General features: G+C 38.3%; 1 protein-coding gene across 2 annotated transcripts in view; it reads left to right on the top strand.

The window, feature by feature from the left end:
• SLC28A3 (solute carrier family 28 member 3) overlaps positions 1-16503 on the top strand; it is a 59983-nt gene that overhangs the window by 22438 nt on the left and 21042 nt on the right. For both annotated transcript variants that reach the window (XM_070742756.1, XM_070742757.1), the window contains exons 7-10: positions 3688-3801; positions 11030-11107; positions 11731-11811; positions 14297-14377. In XM_070742756.1, coding sequence (XP_070598857.1) covers positions 3688-3801; positions 11030-11107; positions 11731-11811; positions 14297-14377 — 354 coding nt within the window. The remainder of the gene's footprint in view (positions 1-3687; positions 3802-11029; positions 11108-11730; positions 11812-14296; positions 14378-16503) is intronic.

Raw genomic sequence — 16503 nt, 5'->3', positions numbered from 1 at the left:
CGGTATCGGTATCGGTATCTAATCTATATCTATATATCTATATCTATATCTATATCTATATCTATATCTATATCTATATCTATATCTATATCTATATCTATATCTATATCTATATCTATATCTATATCTATATCTATATCTATATCTATATCTATATCTATATCTATATCTATATCTATATCTATATCTATATCTATATCTATATCTATATCTATATCTATATCTATATCTATATCTATATCTATATGGGGGTTTTTCTGTCAAATCATCCAGATATACCCAAATATGGGAGGGAGCATCCATTCAAGGCGGTTAACTTGCATACAATGTGTACATATACGTATACGTATATGTATCTATATCTATATCTATATCTATATCTATATCTAAATCTATATCTATATCTATATCTATATCTATATCTATATCTATATCTATATCTATATCTATACCTATACCTATACTTATACCTATACCTACATCTACATCTACATCTATATCTATATCTATACTTATACCTATACCTACATCTACATCTATATCTATATGGGGGAGGTTTCTGTCAAATCATCTAGATATAACCCCCCCCTTTATTTATTTATTTTTTGATTTGATTTGATTTGATTTGATTTGATTTGATTTGATTTGATTTGATTTGATTTGATTTGATTTGATTTGATTTGATTTGATTTGATTTGATTTGATTTGATTTGATTTGATTTGATTTGATTTGATTTGATTTGATTTGATTTGATTTGATTTGATTTGATTTGATTTGATTTGATTTGATTTGATTTGATTTGATTTGATTTGATTTGAATGCCACCCCTCTCCATAGACTCGGGGCGTCTCACAACAATAACAAAGACAATGTAAAAACAAATCTAATAATTTAAAAAACACTAAAAACCCCATTATTAAAAGCAAACATACACACAAACATAGCATGTATAAACTGTCTAGGGCCCGGGGGAGATGTCTCAGTTCCCCCATGCCTGATGGCAGAGATGGGTCTTAAGACGTTTATGAAAGGCAAGGAGGGTGGGGGCAGTTCTAATCTCCGAAGAGAGCATCCATTCAAGGCAGTTAATTTTTATAGCCAACAAACTATATTCTATATGTGTAACATATTTTTGCTGATAACGAAAAGGAAGGGAGACTAGTAAAGATCAAGCTATTTTGCTCTCCTCAGTTAGCTTTATCCTTACTGGGCTTTGAACCTGGGCAGTTTGCCTGTAAAACAATAGCTTTAACCTCTAGGCCACAGGTTCTCCTCCTGTTTCAGCTTCTACCAGGGAAAAGTTACATGTTTTTTTCTGTTGAATTAAACTATGGGAGGGAGCATATTGCATCCTTTTTGCCACTTGGCCCTTTTCTCTCCCCCCACCCACCTCGCCTCGTTCGCCAATGACTCCTTTCCAAGTTAACAAGGGTTGATCTCCCCTTCACACACACCCCTCCCCACCGCCCAGGAACTTCTTTTTAAAATGAGAAGCTGCATTTTGTGGTTTTTAAGGCCGAAAACAAGTCTGACTGAATTACTTGTGGATTTCTCCATCCTCGTCATGCTATTGTTGGCCTGAAAAAGCTGGAAGGGTTTCTGCATTAGTGTTACATTCGATCTCCTTTTGTGCATTCCTTGCCTTCACGGGGAAGAGGTTTTACTCAAACTTCTGTTCAAAAATCTCGGTCGGGTTCCTTTAATTGACTTCACAGTCATTGAGAAGGGGGGTGTTTTTTTGAGGGGGAGGTGTTGAAGTTCTGATATTCTTGGAGGGTCATGGTTCTCTTTTTAATGCATAATTGAAGTGTTTGCAACAGTGAATCGTCTTTGGGCTTGACAAATGCACACTGTATTAAAAGCTGAGCTCAAAACCCATGAGTTGATCGAATTGCCAACAATATTATTTTGGTTTACTTGACTTAGGTGTCTGATTTCTGTTTCTTAAAAAGGTAAACCTTAAGCATTTGCAACAAGGTAACAGTGTGTTAACTCCATGCAGAGTAGTAATGAGGAATTATGTTCACCACAAATTAAGGGTGGGACATTTGCAAAGGACTCATCTCCATTTACATGGAGTTCAAATATATGATCTGTGTGGCAAATGTAAACTATATATGGAATGTAAAATATTTTTTCTTAATTTGTGGCAAACATAATTTGAGAACACTTGATACAGCCTATTTAATGGGTCATAGAGAGAGGAAAGTATAACATTCCTTATTTTTTCTGTGGTCTTTGGAACGTTCCCATGCAGAATGTACAAGTCTATTAACTCTCTATGAAACTGATAATTCATTAGTAACATACATCAGCTGAAACCACATTCCCTGTCTGTGCTAGCTCCTAAGTGCGTACCTCCATTGTTTGCCAGACCCTGAAACAGTTGTGCACAGAGATCATTATGTTTACATGAATTGTGAAACTAATATTCTGAATTTTTCCCACATACTTGCACTGATTTATTATAATAGTATTTGTCCAGTCAGAAGCAGGCCATTCCTGCACTTCATTCTCTGGAAAACTGCCTGCCAAATAGATATGACATATTTATCAAAATATTTATGGAATTACTATTGACTTGATTGTTTTCTTTAGAGCATGTATCTAGAGGAGAATTAACTTTATTAAATAAAACTGAAAACACTGAGACATTGTCCTTTTCAGTTTTTGACATGCAAGATGAAATGCCTCACAACCCTTGTTGGTTTACATTTTTGGACCTACGTGGATTATAAAATAAATTCTGACAAAAACATAATTTAAAGCCGCTTCTGGGCTGGGGTACAGATGGAGGTATAGACATGTGGACCAAGGCCAAACTCAGAACATTTATTGGTGCCATGGTTAAAAGGCAAGTAAGCAGCGGGTCCTTTACTTATGGGCCCATGAGATTAAGGATCTCTTCTCTTACAACTCTACAAATCCCATCTGTTAGATCAGAGTTATCAAACTTTTCCAGATTGGGAGCCTGGAAAGTGGGGGGAGGAAGAGCGGAAGATAGATAGATAGATAGATAGATAGATAGATAGATAGATAGATAGATAGATAGATAGATATGATAATGATATAGATATATAGATTAGATATAGATAGATGATATATGATAGATAGGTCCCCTGTGGGCCACTATAATGTAACCTCTCCAGTCCTTTCTAGAAGTACAGATCAGTTCCCAATACCATTTAGCCAGCCTGACCTTTATCAATAATTTTGAAAAACAGATCAGGGAAGGTTGCTGGAAGAAATCAAACATGCATAATTTTTCTGTTTTACTTTTAAATTTAGTGCCCTTTTTTAAAAAATCTCCTTTTTTTGTAAACATTTATGTACTCGGAAGAAATATTTATTTATTTATTTATTTATTTATTTTATTTATTAGATTTGTATGCCGCACTTCTCCGCAGACTCGGGGCGGCTCACAACAGTGATAAAAACTGTATACAATGACAAATCTAATACAGTATTATAAGTCTATAATAATAAAGTCTAAAAACCCCATTTTTAAAAAATCATACATACAACATACCATACATAAAACTACAATATGCAAATATATTTTCCATTCATTTCAGGGGTACTTATGTGGAATCACCATCTGCGTTTACTACAGTGTGTAGTGCAATATTGTCAAATTTGAACTGATTTTAAATCTGATAGTTTTGTTTTTCTTTATGTATGCATAGGTTGTATGGAGGCCAGTAATCTGGGGTGTTGCAATGCAGTTTGTTCTTGGACTTATCACCTTGAGGACCAAAGCAGGATTTGATGCTTTCAACTGGCTTGGTGATCAAGTGCAGGTAAGGATTGAATAAAAGAGAACTATTCATAATCTTTGTGACAAGTGATCAGTTTATACCTGTTGGAGTCAAAGAGTATTTAGGAAGGGTGCCTTGGTGCTGCATTCTTTTACTCAATCATTCATGCCTCTGCTTAAAGCGTCTTTTATTAAGTAGCATTTCTTGAAATGCTGATGAATTTTGTCAGAGGTCAAGATAATTTTAAACCAGACAGATAGTTGAACCGACTGAGTATAATAGCAGCTGTGGTATTTTGCTAATACCTCATTCCTGTGTATGTTCACTTACAAGTAAATTTTGAATTCTGATTTCATATGGACTCATTCTCAAGAAAGGTTAAGACAATTGTCCGCTTCAAAAAATATCAGAGAAATAATCAGATTTGTCCCCACTTGTGATGAAGTTTCACTAAATTATTTATATTATGTATATTATCAAATACGTACTTGACAAAATAAATAAATAAAATAAATAATCTTCCCCAAATCTCCAAAACTTTACCCTAAGACTTTCTATTGTTGACCTCACCCCATTCCTAAGAGGTTAGTAAGGGGAGTGCATAAGTGCACCAGTGTGCCTACTGCCCCCGTCCAAATGTTCCCTTGTATTTGTACCCATCTTATGTATTCAAATAATATTATACTTATGTACATTATCAAATACGTACTTGAGAAAAATAAATAAATAAACAATATTCCCCCATATTGAAGGGATTTGCTTATAATTAACCTGCAAGAGGCAATCTGATCTGCCTGTGCATCTTATATTATAAAATGGTTCATGCTGCATGTAGAAAATCACTTATAGAGCAAGACATGCAATTTTACAAACTATCTTGTTTAATCATGAAAAGGATAGAGATGAGCAGACTTTATCTTCATAAAGAAATATCTTAAAAGTGCAGTCCCCCTTCTTTAATCAACTTAAAGCCATACCCAGTTTGTAATAGCACTTTCAATCACCACTTAAAGCTCAGCATTCTTTCTAGGTAAGTGTGGGTTTACTTAAGAAACCATATTTGGCTGGGTTCACAGACAGCATTAAACTAAAACAACATAATGCAATTCTGGTAAACCAAAGAAGTAAGAATCACACAGATTTCATAAACACATTCATAATGCGAGTTGACAACTGTAAGATTATATTTGCTTCCCATGATTCTTATATCCAGACTATGTTGTCCTTCCTATAGTTTCTCATAATTAAACTCATTGATTGGGCCACATTCACTTAAAAAAATACACAATTATTATCCATACATTGTTCTGTTTAATATTTAAAAGCCCAACCCAATTATTACAATGTTATCCTCCAGTCAGTAGCAAAATGTTCGGACATGAATTGTACTTCCCACATTGTTGATCTGCCACAGAAACAAAGCCAAAAATTGTGCTGGTCTTAGTATTTCAACGTGGGACATGTTAAGGAAGTCAATTGGTGGATCTCCCAGTTTGCCATCCCCTTTCGCGAATCATTGCTAGCCAATGAGTAAACAGTAACCTATTGCTTTACCTACAGTGGGATGGGGAATGTACAAACAAATATAGGTGCTTGCTTGGAATTGTGTGTTGAGCTCTTTGTCAAGATTCCCCATCAGCAGGTCTTCAGGGCATAGTTCATAGTTCAGCTTTTTCTAAACACAGATTTGGCATTCTTTAAGGACAGAGGAGGAACATAAATCCTTACTCAATGGAAGCCTGGTTGATAGATAACAGGTATGGAAAAGGGACGTGTGATGAAGCAGGAGGGAGCAATTGATAACAGATGAGCTCTATGACTTGATGGTTGATCGCACCCGGATGGCCATTGAAACCAGCAGTTGTGTTTGACTTGCACACAATAACAGCAATCTTCCTCAGGGCAACCGGTGGCATCAACATTGGAATGGAACAGAGAATATGGCAGTGTTCCCCACAGCCATTATCACCAAAATAATAAAAACAATAACAATATAGCCAAGCAAAACACCTGGTCAATAGGAGCAGCAGGCATCTCTAACAAGGATTGGCAACATAGCAGTGGAACTCTTTTCAAACATGTCTAACACTACCGGACTCTGTATCATCCCCTAACCCCCAATACTTTACCCTTAGACTATCCACGGTTGACCTCACCAAGTTCCTAAGAAGTCAGTAAGGGGCATGCATAAGTGCACCGGAGTGCCTACTGTCCCCTGTCCTATTGTATCTCCTATATTTCCTATATCTTCTTTTCTATACCTATATCTTTTTCTGCTATTCTCTCATAGTTATATTTCACTTTTTTATTTTCTCCTCTATTCCCCCTTTAATACATTCTACCTTATTATATCCTCTATAACCCGCATTGTGTATTATTGTGTATTGGACAAAACAAACAAACAAATAAATAAATAAATAAAATATAAAATAAATAAAATAAAATAAAATAAATAAAATATAAAATAAATAAAATAAAATAAAATAAAATAATAAAATAAAATAACACTCCTTCTGTTTTAAAAACCTTTCCTAAGAACTGACAATCTTTCATAGGTGCCAGTCAAACCTTACTTGGACAAACACCTCTATAGAAATAGATCTTTGCTACAGCACAAAACAACATAGTCAGGGCAGTTCCCAGTGACCAGAGAGAAGGTGTTACTTGCAATTGTATAAAATGGCCAAAATTGCTTAGCAGATCTTAAGTCCCAGTTCTGTCAATGGCTGCATCATCAATGAAGTACGGCATATTTCAATCAGGTCAAAAGTTGGAATGAGGTAAAAGGAAAAACTAAAAAAGCTATTGGGAACTTTAAGTTGCATCAACTCTGAACTGGCAATGATAGAGCGTCACACAATCCCGGAAGAATACAGCAGTTATTGGAAGCTATTCATGCCAAGAGGGGTGTGACTCCACTCTTGGCAGGAAAATGTTCTCTTCCTTGCCAATTAACAAGGAAATATTGTTGATTGTAGAAGCAGCAAAAAAACTCTTAAACATACCTGAGGCAAAATTACGGGATTTAAGAACCACATTGATTGATCCTTAATCTAAGTCATGCATCCTTTGAAATCCTGATTAAGTAATTGTCTTCCTCTTCCTCATTTCAATGCAAGTAGCAGCTGTAACTGTCAGTGAAGCATTTTAAAATACTGTACAGCCTTTTCTTTCAAATATTCTTCTACTATCATTGCTACAACGCCCAAAGTCCCTCTCTAAGGGGAGAGAACAGGTTAAGAAATGTGATTGACAAACAAACAAATTTTCCAATTCTCTCCTTATGGAAGTGTTCTTTGTTTCTAAACAATCCCAGAATGTTTTCTTTGCAGATTTGCATTGATCTGCACAAGTTATAATTTTTTTTTGCCATTATCATGTGTGAAGGATAGAATAATAAGGTTCCCAAATTTTATTTCACTCAGGTCATTATTAAACCAGACCGTTTCCTTGTTAGTTTTGGTTTTTGACATTCAGGATCAGTTTGAGGGTTCACGTTTTTATTATAGGAGAATCTTGCAGTCCCAAAGGTGCATTTTCAGGAGACAATTGGACTGCCTTGTTGTTTTTGAAGATGTTTTGCTTATCATCCAAGAAACTTCTTCACAAGAAAAAATAACCAAGAAAATCCAATTGCCTCCTGAAAAAGCACCTATATAACCTGGGTGACTAAGACTCTCCATAGTGTTTTAAGAATGCTGCGACATTTATATGTGTCCCCCACCCTCAACTTTTTTTAAGTCCAAGAAATAATTGTTTCTTTTTTTAGAACAATATATTGCTTTTTTTTTTCCCCTCGTGAAATTGCAGAACACATCGATTGCGACCACAGCTCAGTCACAAGCACATATCTCTGAATTTCCTTGGGTTAGGCAGGAGGAAGCAGTTACAGTTCCTTGTACCATTAAAAGTTACCAATCCTGCGTGATGACAAACAGAGCTAGATCAGCAGCTAAGAACCAGGAAGGAGAAAAATAACTGCCACTCCCACGGTGCTTATTGTTTTGCTTAACTTGAAGCACTAAAAAGTTTGACTTTCAGTCTTGGGATTTCTATTTACACAGTGAGTGGTCTGAATGAAAATGAAAATGAGACAGCAATTTTAATTTCCATCTAAGGGGGGGGGAAAGTTGCCTGTTTGGTAGGAGGCCTTACATCCAGCTTTCAACAGAGAGAACCATCTTTCAGCTGTGGCGAGGGGGGGGCGTTTGCCCAGGTTTGCCTGGTGCACCAGTTGTGGCCCTACTTGGACCGGGAGTCACTGCTCACAGTCACTCATACCCTCATCACCTCGAGGTTCGATTACTGTAACGCTATCTACATGGGGCTACCTCTGAAGAGTTTTTGGAAACTTCACATCATGCAAAATGCAGCTGCAAGAGCAATCATGGGTTTTCCCAGATATGCCCATGTCATACCAACACTCCACAATCTGCATTGGTTACCGATCAGTTTCCAGTCACAATTCAAAGTGTTGGTTATGATCTATAAAGCCCTTCATGGCATCGGACCAGAATATCTTTGAGACCGCCTTCTGCCGTACAAATCCCAGTGACTGGTTAGGTCCGATCGAGTTGGCCTTCTCTGGGTCCCATGAACAAAACAATGTCGTCTGGTGGGATCCAGGGGAAGAGCCTTCTCTGTGGCAGCCCTGACCCTCGCCCCACCTTCCTTGCCTTTCACAAAGTCCTTAAAATCCACCTCTGCCGTTAGGTATGGGGAAATTGATTCCCCTGGGCCGTTTTCGCTTTACGTATGGTGTGTATGAGATGTATGATTGTTTTTTATATTAAGGGTTTTAAATTGCTTTTAACTATTGGATTTGTACAGTTTTGTAGTTGTGAGCCGCTCCGAGTCTCTGGAGAGGGGCAGCATACAAATCTAATAGATAGATAGATAGATAGATAGATAGATAGATAGATAGATAGATAGATAGATAGATAGATAGATAAACAATATTCTAAATCAGAGAGGAACATATACTTTTTTTCTTAACTAAGGGACTTTCCCTTGATTCAAGACATTTCATGATTCACTAGTTCTTATTTTCAATTGACCTCACCTAGTGAGTCATACAATTCACTACTTGAACATTTGAGAAATGTGTCTTCAAACCAGTGATAGGCTCCTACAGGTACGGTCAGGTACTTAGAAACGGTAGAAAAATTATGATTTTTTTTTCTTTTTTTTCCCCTTCTGGGCTCTGGGTATGTTTTTCCTATCACAGTAAATGAGGTTGAATGTGCATAATTTTAGAAGAGCTGTGTGTGCATGTGTATGTGTACATACACAAACAGTTTATATAGTAGATAATGTATATTTTTGTGTGCCTGGGTGCAAGGCCGCCGATAAGCCGGTACTACTGGTACTGGCGTCAGGGGCCTGGCCAAATTGAAAAATGGGGGGGGCGGTTTTGGCCCGCCACTGTGTGCCAGCCCCCTGGCACCCACATCAGTCATTGTGCCCAGCACCGTTCCATGTAGGCTGCACACGCCTGTGCCAGCGCACCCCAAAACACCCCCCAAGCACCCTTTTCCAAGGGCGCGCACGAAGCTGCAGCCGCCCCCACCCCCCCATGCCTCTAGCCCCCTCACGCCCCTGGCTACTCACCCCTGCCCCCCGCCCGCCCAATCCGCCTCTCTTTCTCCTCCGCTGCAAGAGAGGCGGGGCAGGCGTTCTCACAGCGGGGGCCGGTAAAGGCGATTTTCAATGTTGGGCGTGCGGGCTGGCACACGCTCTCCCCATCCCCCTGCCAGCCCGCCCGGAACATTCAAAGTAAGAAAAGGGGGATGGGGAGAGTGCACGCCGGCCCGTGCGCCCAACATTGAAAATCGCCTTCACCAGCCTCCAGAGAACGAGAGAGAGTGAGAGCGACAGAACAAGATAGAGAGAAAGTGAGAAAGAGAGAGAGAGAAAGAGGGGGAGAGAGATAGCAAGAAAGAGAGAACGAGAGAGAGAAAGAGTGAGAGAGAGAAAGCAAGAGAGAGGGAGAAAGAAAACAAGAGAGGGAAAGTGAGAAAAAGAGAGAGAGAGCAAGAGGGGAGAGATAAAGAGAGAGAAAGAAAGAAAGAGAGGGATGAGAGAGGAAGGAAGAGAGTGAGAGAGAGGAAGAAAGAGGGAGAGAAGAGTGGAAGAAAGAGAGAGAGAGAGAGAGAAATGATAGAAAAAAGGGGAGAAAAAAGAGAAATGAGAAAATGATTGAGGCAGAGAATGACAGGAAAGAGAGAGAAACAGAGAGAGAAGTGACTCTTGATTTAAAGCATATGGTAAAAGTACTTAAATAATAACAGAGAGAAAAAACCCAGCCCTCACCTGTTTTTATTAATAGTTTTGCTGGTTGTTTTAGTTTTAATAGTAATGGATTTTGGTTTTTTTTAATTATTAATTTATTTTAATAAAAAAGAAGGGATTTATTTATTTATTTATTTATTTATTCATTCATTCATTTATTTATTTATTTATTTATTTATTTCTATGCCGCCCAGTCCCAAGTTTTTCCTTATTTCCAGATTACATTTCTTCTTGGTGAGGTTCCGCCCATTGCTTCTTGTACTACCTTCTGGTGGCATGGAGAATAAATAGATGCCATGGCAGCCCTTTAAGGATTGGGAAACTACTATTATATTCCCCCTCAGTTTTCTATTTGTTGAGCTAAACATACTCGTTCTCTTAGCCCTTGGTCATAGGATTTAGCCTCTAGGCCAGGGGTGTCAAACTCAATTTCATTGAGGGCCACATCAGGGCTGTGTTTGACCTCAGAGGGCTGGGGGAGGGCTTGTCCAGGGTGTGTGGCTATGGTGGCATGGCACGGGATTTGGGGGGCAGTAGTTTTAAAATGGTGGGGGGGCAGACACTTAGGCTGTATGGGGCCCCAAAATTCCTGATGGCGGCCCTGCCTGTGTGTAATATGTATGTACACATATGGGATATATACATAGAATTAAATTGTATATTTTGGATGTTCAGTAATAGTAAATAGATAGGGAAATTGTATCTCTTTGAGGCGAGGAGAGGCCAAGCACATCAAATTGGCCACCTTTAAGCTAGTCACATAACCTTTAAGCCATCCCCAGTCACATGATTGTCAAGCCACTCCCACCTGGTCACATGGCTGGCAAATCACACCCACAAAATAAGCCACGCCCACAAAAGGGTAGTAAAAAATTTTGCAGCCTTCATTGCTTCAAATATTCCAAATATTAGAATAATTGAGATGGAGGAGTTTTCCCCCTGGAAATAACTTATTCTTTCTCTTTCTTTTTCCTTTAAGATTTTCTTAGGTTACACTGATGCTGGTGCAAAATTTGTGTTTGGTGACAAGTATAAGGATCACTTCTTTGCCTTCAAGGTAAATACTCATTGGTTTTGTTGTCCCTGGCTTTCCTTGACCAAGTTATAAATAAGTTTACAAAATGAATCAGTAAAGCACAGAACATTTCACATGTACAATATTCTCCTTAAAAAAATATTCTTGATTAAAGTACCAGTCAGTTTCAGCCATTCTTTGATGGGAAAAGTCTGAAATGCCACGATATACTGACCAAATGCTATGATATCATTTTATCTCCCCCCCCCCTATTTTTCAAAAAGAAATTGATTTTCTTGACTTTTTACCTTCTCTTATTTCTTCTTCTTTTTATTCCCTACTTCATGTTAATTTTGATTAGCTTTTATCTTTTTCTTTAAAACTTTTCATAAAAACATGTGTTGTTGTTGTTGTTTTTTAAGAAATAAGATATAACTGCGATTTCTTTGGTGCAGTCAGGCTTTAGAATTCTTTCTCCAGGCATCTTTGTAAGCCAAAAATGCTTCTGGAATATATCGTTTTAATTTATTACAGCTGATGAATGCTGACAAACTTTAGGTCCTTGATTACAGGATTGATGGTACAGTATTGAAATTTGTAATGCAGGAAAGCATTTAGATAACTTGGAAACAGCTTTTAACAATAGATGTTTTGTCTTCAACTAGGTGCTGCCTATTATCATTTTCTTCAGTACAGTGATGTCTGTGCTATACTATGCTGGATTCATGCAGTGGCTTATTAAAAAGGTAACAGTGCCCTGGGTACTTTGAGAAATGGAGTGGAATGGAATGGAATAGAGTAGAGTACAGCATAGATCCCTGTAAGCTGAGTTATGCACCATAGCGCGCTTAGCTGCAGCTGTCAGCATATGTTTTTTTAACCCTGCCCAGGAGCCAATCGCCTACCTTTTACAAAAGCCTATCTTTGGCGATTGGCTCCTGGGCAGGGTTCAAAAACTGAAAGACGCAGCTAAGTGCGCCATGGCTAAGTGCGTGTGGGGGGAGCTTCCCTGGCGGCAGCAGCAGAGGCACCAGGAGTAGCCGCCTCACAGATGACCACCTTGCCACTGCTACCGCCGGCAACCCTCCCTCCCTCCGGGCCCCAAAGCTCACACTCTGACGCTGCCAGGGAAGCTCCAGCCGGGCGGAGCACACCGTAAAACATGAAGAAAAGGTCCCGCGGAAAGACGGGGTGGGGGGTGCCGCCTCACAGCTGACCTTTTCTTCATGTTTTACGGTGGGAAGGTGCTGGTGGTGGGAGGCTCCGCCCACCCATCCAGGACACTTCTGCCCATGCGCGAACCAATAGTAAAGGGGTTTAGAACCCAATAGTGCTTTCCAATTGGCTGAGCAGAGAATTATCATTTATTGAGAGGGAAGAGGGAAGGCTTAAAATTTAAAACCTGAGACTCACAATGTGTGAATGTATACATTTATTTTATTTATTTATTTATTTTGTCAAACAATTATAGAGTGGTAATTTGTACAAATAAAACCTTAGATATGTAATGATAAAAAGTAACAAAAGAAGACAATAGGACAGGGACGGTAGGCACAGTGGTGCGCTTATGCACACCCCTTACAGACCTCTTAGAAAGGGAGAGAGGTCAATTGTAGATAGTCTAAGGTTAAAGGTTTTGGGATTAGGAGTAGAAATCACAGAATCAGGTAGTGCATTCCAGGCGTTGATGTACATACATACGTACATATATTAGAGGGACAATTATTTCACAGTGATGGGTCTTAGAAGCTTCTTCCATTAACTAGACATTAATGTGGGTTTTAGTTTATGGAAGAGTAGATTTATTGCCTATGAAACCTGATCATAAATAAAATTCCATTTTACATCCTGGGTGGCATGCCGACTGGAAGTTGTAGTCCATATATCACAAAGTTGAGAAACACTGGTATGAAGAATATTTCAGGGAAGCTTTGAATATATAAACGAAATCTATCACTATCTGTCACTTCTAGAATATAATTTCTTTCTTCCACCTGACACAATAAAAGTTGATAAGGACTTCAAAGTATAATAAAACTAGGACAAGATATGCAAGATAACAGAGCATGGACCAGGTGCTTAATATCAATCTCCACAGGATATCTCCATCTCTTTATCAGTTTCTAGAACCAGTACTAGGATTTCATCTTGTTATATGACCTTAGCCTTGAATTACAAAATTTCAACTCATGATCTGGATCTAGGTCTCCTCTTCCAAACAAAAGTTGAATTGTTCTCATGGAAAGGAACTGAAAGTGATTATATCCTTCCTCTGTTCTCTGTCATTCTTCTCACTGGAAGAAACATTGCTGGAGGGTTGTAGCAAAAATTTGGGGAGAAGAAGGGGCTTCCCATCTCTCAATTCTTACCTTGATAGCCTCAAGTCATTGGTTCAACTTTGAGTTGATTCTTTTTTTAAGCACTGGCTTAGCTCTATACTTTACAATTATCCAAATTTAAAAGCTTACTAGATAGTCCTTTTTTTTTAATTTCATTCCCACACCTAAAGCTGCCCCGATCTACAATTTCTTTGCCTTCTGTTCTCTGACATTCTTCCAATCAAACTTGTTTAACATTTTGTCTATAATGACGAACAGCTATCTAAACTGTTCAGCAGCTATAGAAAAATTGTGGTTATTAAAAGTTGCATCTCTTTGTTTGGTTGGTAAATTAAATTTTTGGACAAATTGGAGAAAAAAAACCCAGGCATGGTAGTATTACATTGAGGCATCAATGGCACTGTGGTTAAATTCCTGATTTCTGGGGAGACTGGAAGATGTATAGTAGGTCCCTGTAACTTTGCCAAAGTATTCATAAACTGTACAACTTACACTATTCAAGCTCTGTTGGTCTTATGCGAATTATGTAATTTAGACTTTATGTAGCCTGTGCCAAAATGGCAGATTAAACTGATTTATTCATAGATTTGTTATGAAAGCTCAAAGCAGCTTGATATGTTCCAGTTTATAACATTTTCTCTAAATGAAGATACGCATGGATGTCACCGACAGTGATTCTACACTGGCAGACCTGACTCAGTTAGGGATTCACGCATTGTAATAAATTGGCATATACAATTGGTACATTCCGAAGAAAATTGCTGACATGGGAGATATCCTTGAGGAGCTTGCACATATACTTTAACTCAGTTAAGATGTTTGTTGAATTTTATGTACGTGAAGCATCTGGAATGTAGCCAAAAATTTATTTTGTGCATTGTAAATTTTATAGGTTGGATGGATCATGCAAATTACCTTGCAGACTAGCCCAGTGGAATCTTTAGTTGCAGCTGGCAATATATTTGTGGGAATGGTAAGTTATTGAAGCAGAGAAGTAAGCTAGAAGCCTAAGGACAAATCTTTTTGACAGAAAACAGCCCATCTAGCAAGACAAGAACATGTACTTTCATTAAGTTTCCATAATATTTTTCTTACATTTTACTGTGTAAGTATTAACAGCCATGGATATCTTCTATTTAAAAAGCCAATGCACAACTCAATATCCATTCCCAAGAGGCATGAAGGAAGATCCAGCATTTCTAATAATAGGTCAACAATTTTACTGCCTTAGCAGAATAGACATTCTTACATGGGGAGTAAATTTTAACAATTATCTCATTCTTTTTTTCCCCTTTTCTTGTTTGTTTGTTTCTTTCTTTCTCATGATTTTAGAAAACTCAAAAGCAAAATAAATTGGTTATTAATTCCTCCTAGAGCAGAGATTCTGCCAGAACATTGCAGAGTCATGCTTTTGCATTAGTCTAATATTTAGATCTGGATTAATATCTAGATCTGTCCAAAATAAACAGATGTTTTCTGTCAAGATTTCATCCTAAAATTGGCAAAAATGAAAGAGGATATCAATATAATGCTAAATATACAATGGACAATCACTGAGGAAATGGCAGTACTAGTTAAAAGTAACGTGATGGGAGAATTTAGAGAAATAAAACAAGCAGCAATAGAAAGCGCTTAGGCAGTAATAGTTTTGGGTTGGAACGATGCAACAAAATGGACAATTGGTATAGGTACATGGTGGACCATATTCAATTTGAAATTATGGATAAAAGGATAAATTCGGATAATGAAACTGAATTGGGACAACTGATGGGACGGTGGGACAAGGTAAGAAGATATATGATGAGCAGAATCCAAGACCAAGCTACAAGAAATAAATTGGAATCACTCTATAATATGTAAATAGATATATTGCCCTTGGGTCAAGTGGACTATATAAGAAACACCCCCGATTTGGTGGTGGGGAATGTGTGTGTGTCTGGGTTGTGGGCACGTTTCACTATGCACTGTTTTATGTTGTGTGTATATTAAACTTGTTAAAAATTAATAAAAATAATATATTAAAAAAAAGATTTCATCCTAAAATAGAAACCTATACAATTCTATCTTTTGACCATTTTTTTGCTAGAAAAATAACCCCAGTTCAAACTGCAAAAAGCCAAGAAAGAATAGCAATAGCACTTAGACTTATATACGGTTTCATACTGCTTTTATAGCCCTCTCTAAGTGGTGTACAGAATCAGCATATTGCCCCCAACAATCTGGGTCCTCATTTTACCCATCTCGGAAAGATGGAAGGCTGAGTCAACCTTGAGCCAGTGGTGACATTTGAACTACTGAACTACAGTTAGCAGTTGACTGAAGTATACTGCAGTGCTGCACTCTAACCACTGCACTACCCTGGCTCTATAGAATAGAAGATATTCAAAATGTTCATAAAGGCTCTTCTTTTACAAACTCACTAATAAATGAGGGACGGAGGGTTCTGTTAAGTTTTCAAGATTCTGATCTTTATCCCTAATTCTTTGCATTAAAACTCCTGGCTGTAGTCTACATGATTTTTGCTTTCTGGGTCAGGTATCCCAAACCAGTGGGTCTGCAGACACCTACCAGGCCACATCCTGTTGGCAACGGGGCAACACCAGTGGTGGGTGAGCGCAGGAAACTCCATTTGCACAAGGGGTATGCGTGTGCGCACTGCCACTTCTGCCAGACTACAGGGCCAGAAACATTAGGGACTGCTGTCCTGGATCATATATGTAGAAAAAAAACAGGCAGAGCTTGGGGAGGGAGTTAAACACATCATCATTTAAGAGTCCTTACATTGCCACAAGTGACTCAAGTCCAGGCCCCTTCAATTTGTTGACTCTTATCTAGCGCCATTTTAGTGCTGACCATTAGTAGGCTGGATTCTTGTTCATAGGCTTAAATAATAAATCTTCTGTGTTGCAACTTAGCATGTGGTCCTGATCCTTTACGCCTGATAATACCTTGCGGCATGGTGCTTGATGGATCATTCTAACATATAAGAGGAAGGTATCACTAAAATCCTTCATGGCACCGGACCAGATTATCTCAGGGACCGCCTTCTGCTGCACGAATCCCAGCGACCAGTTAGGTCCCACAGAGTGGATTTTCTCC

The sequence above is a fragment of the Erythrolamprus reginae genome, chromosome 2 (assembly GCF_031021105.1).
Source record: "Erythrolamprus reginae isolate rEryReg1 chromosome 2, rEryReg1.hap1, whole genome shotgun sequence".
Lineage (NCBI taxonomy): Eukaryota > Metazoa > Chordata > Lepidosauria > Squamata > Dipsadidae > Erythrolamprus > Erythrolamprus reginae.
Note: the sequence above shows the minus strand (reverse complement) of the source record. Positions and strands in the feature narration are given on the sequence as shown.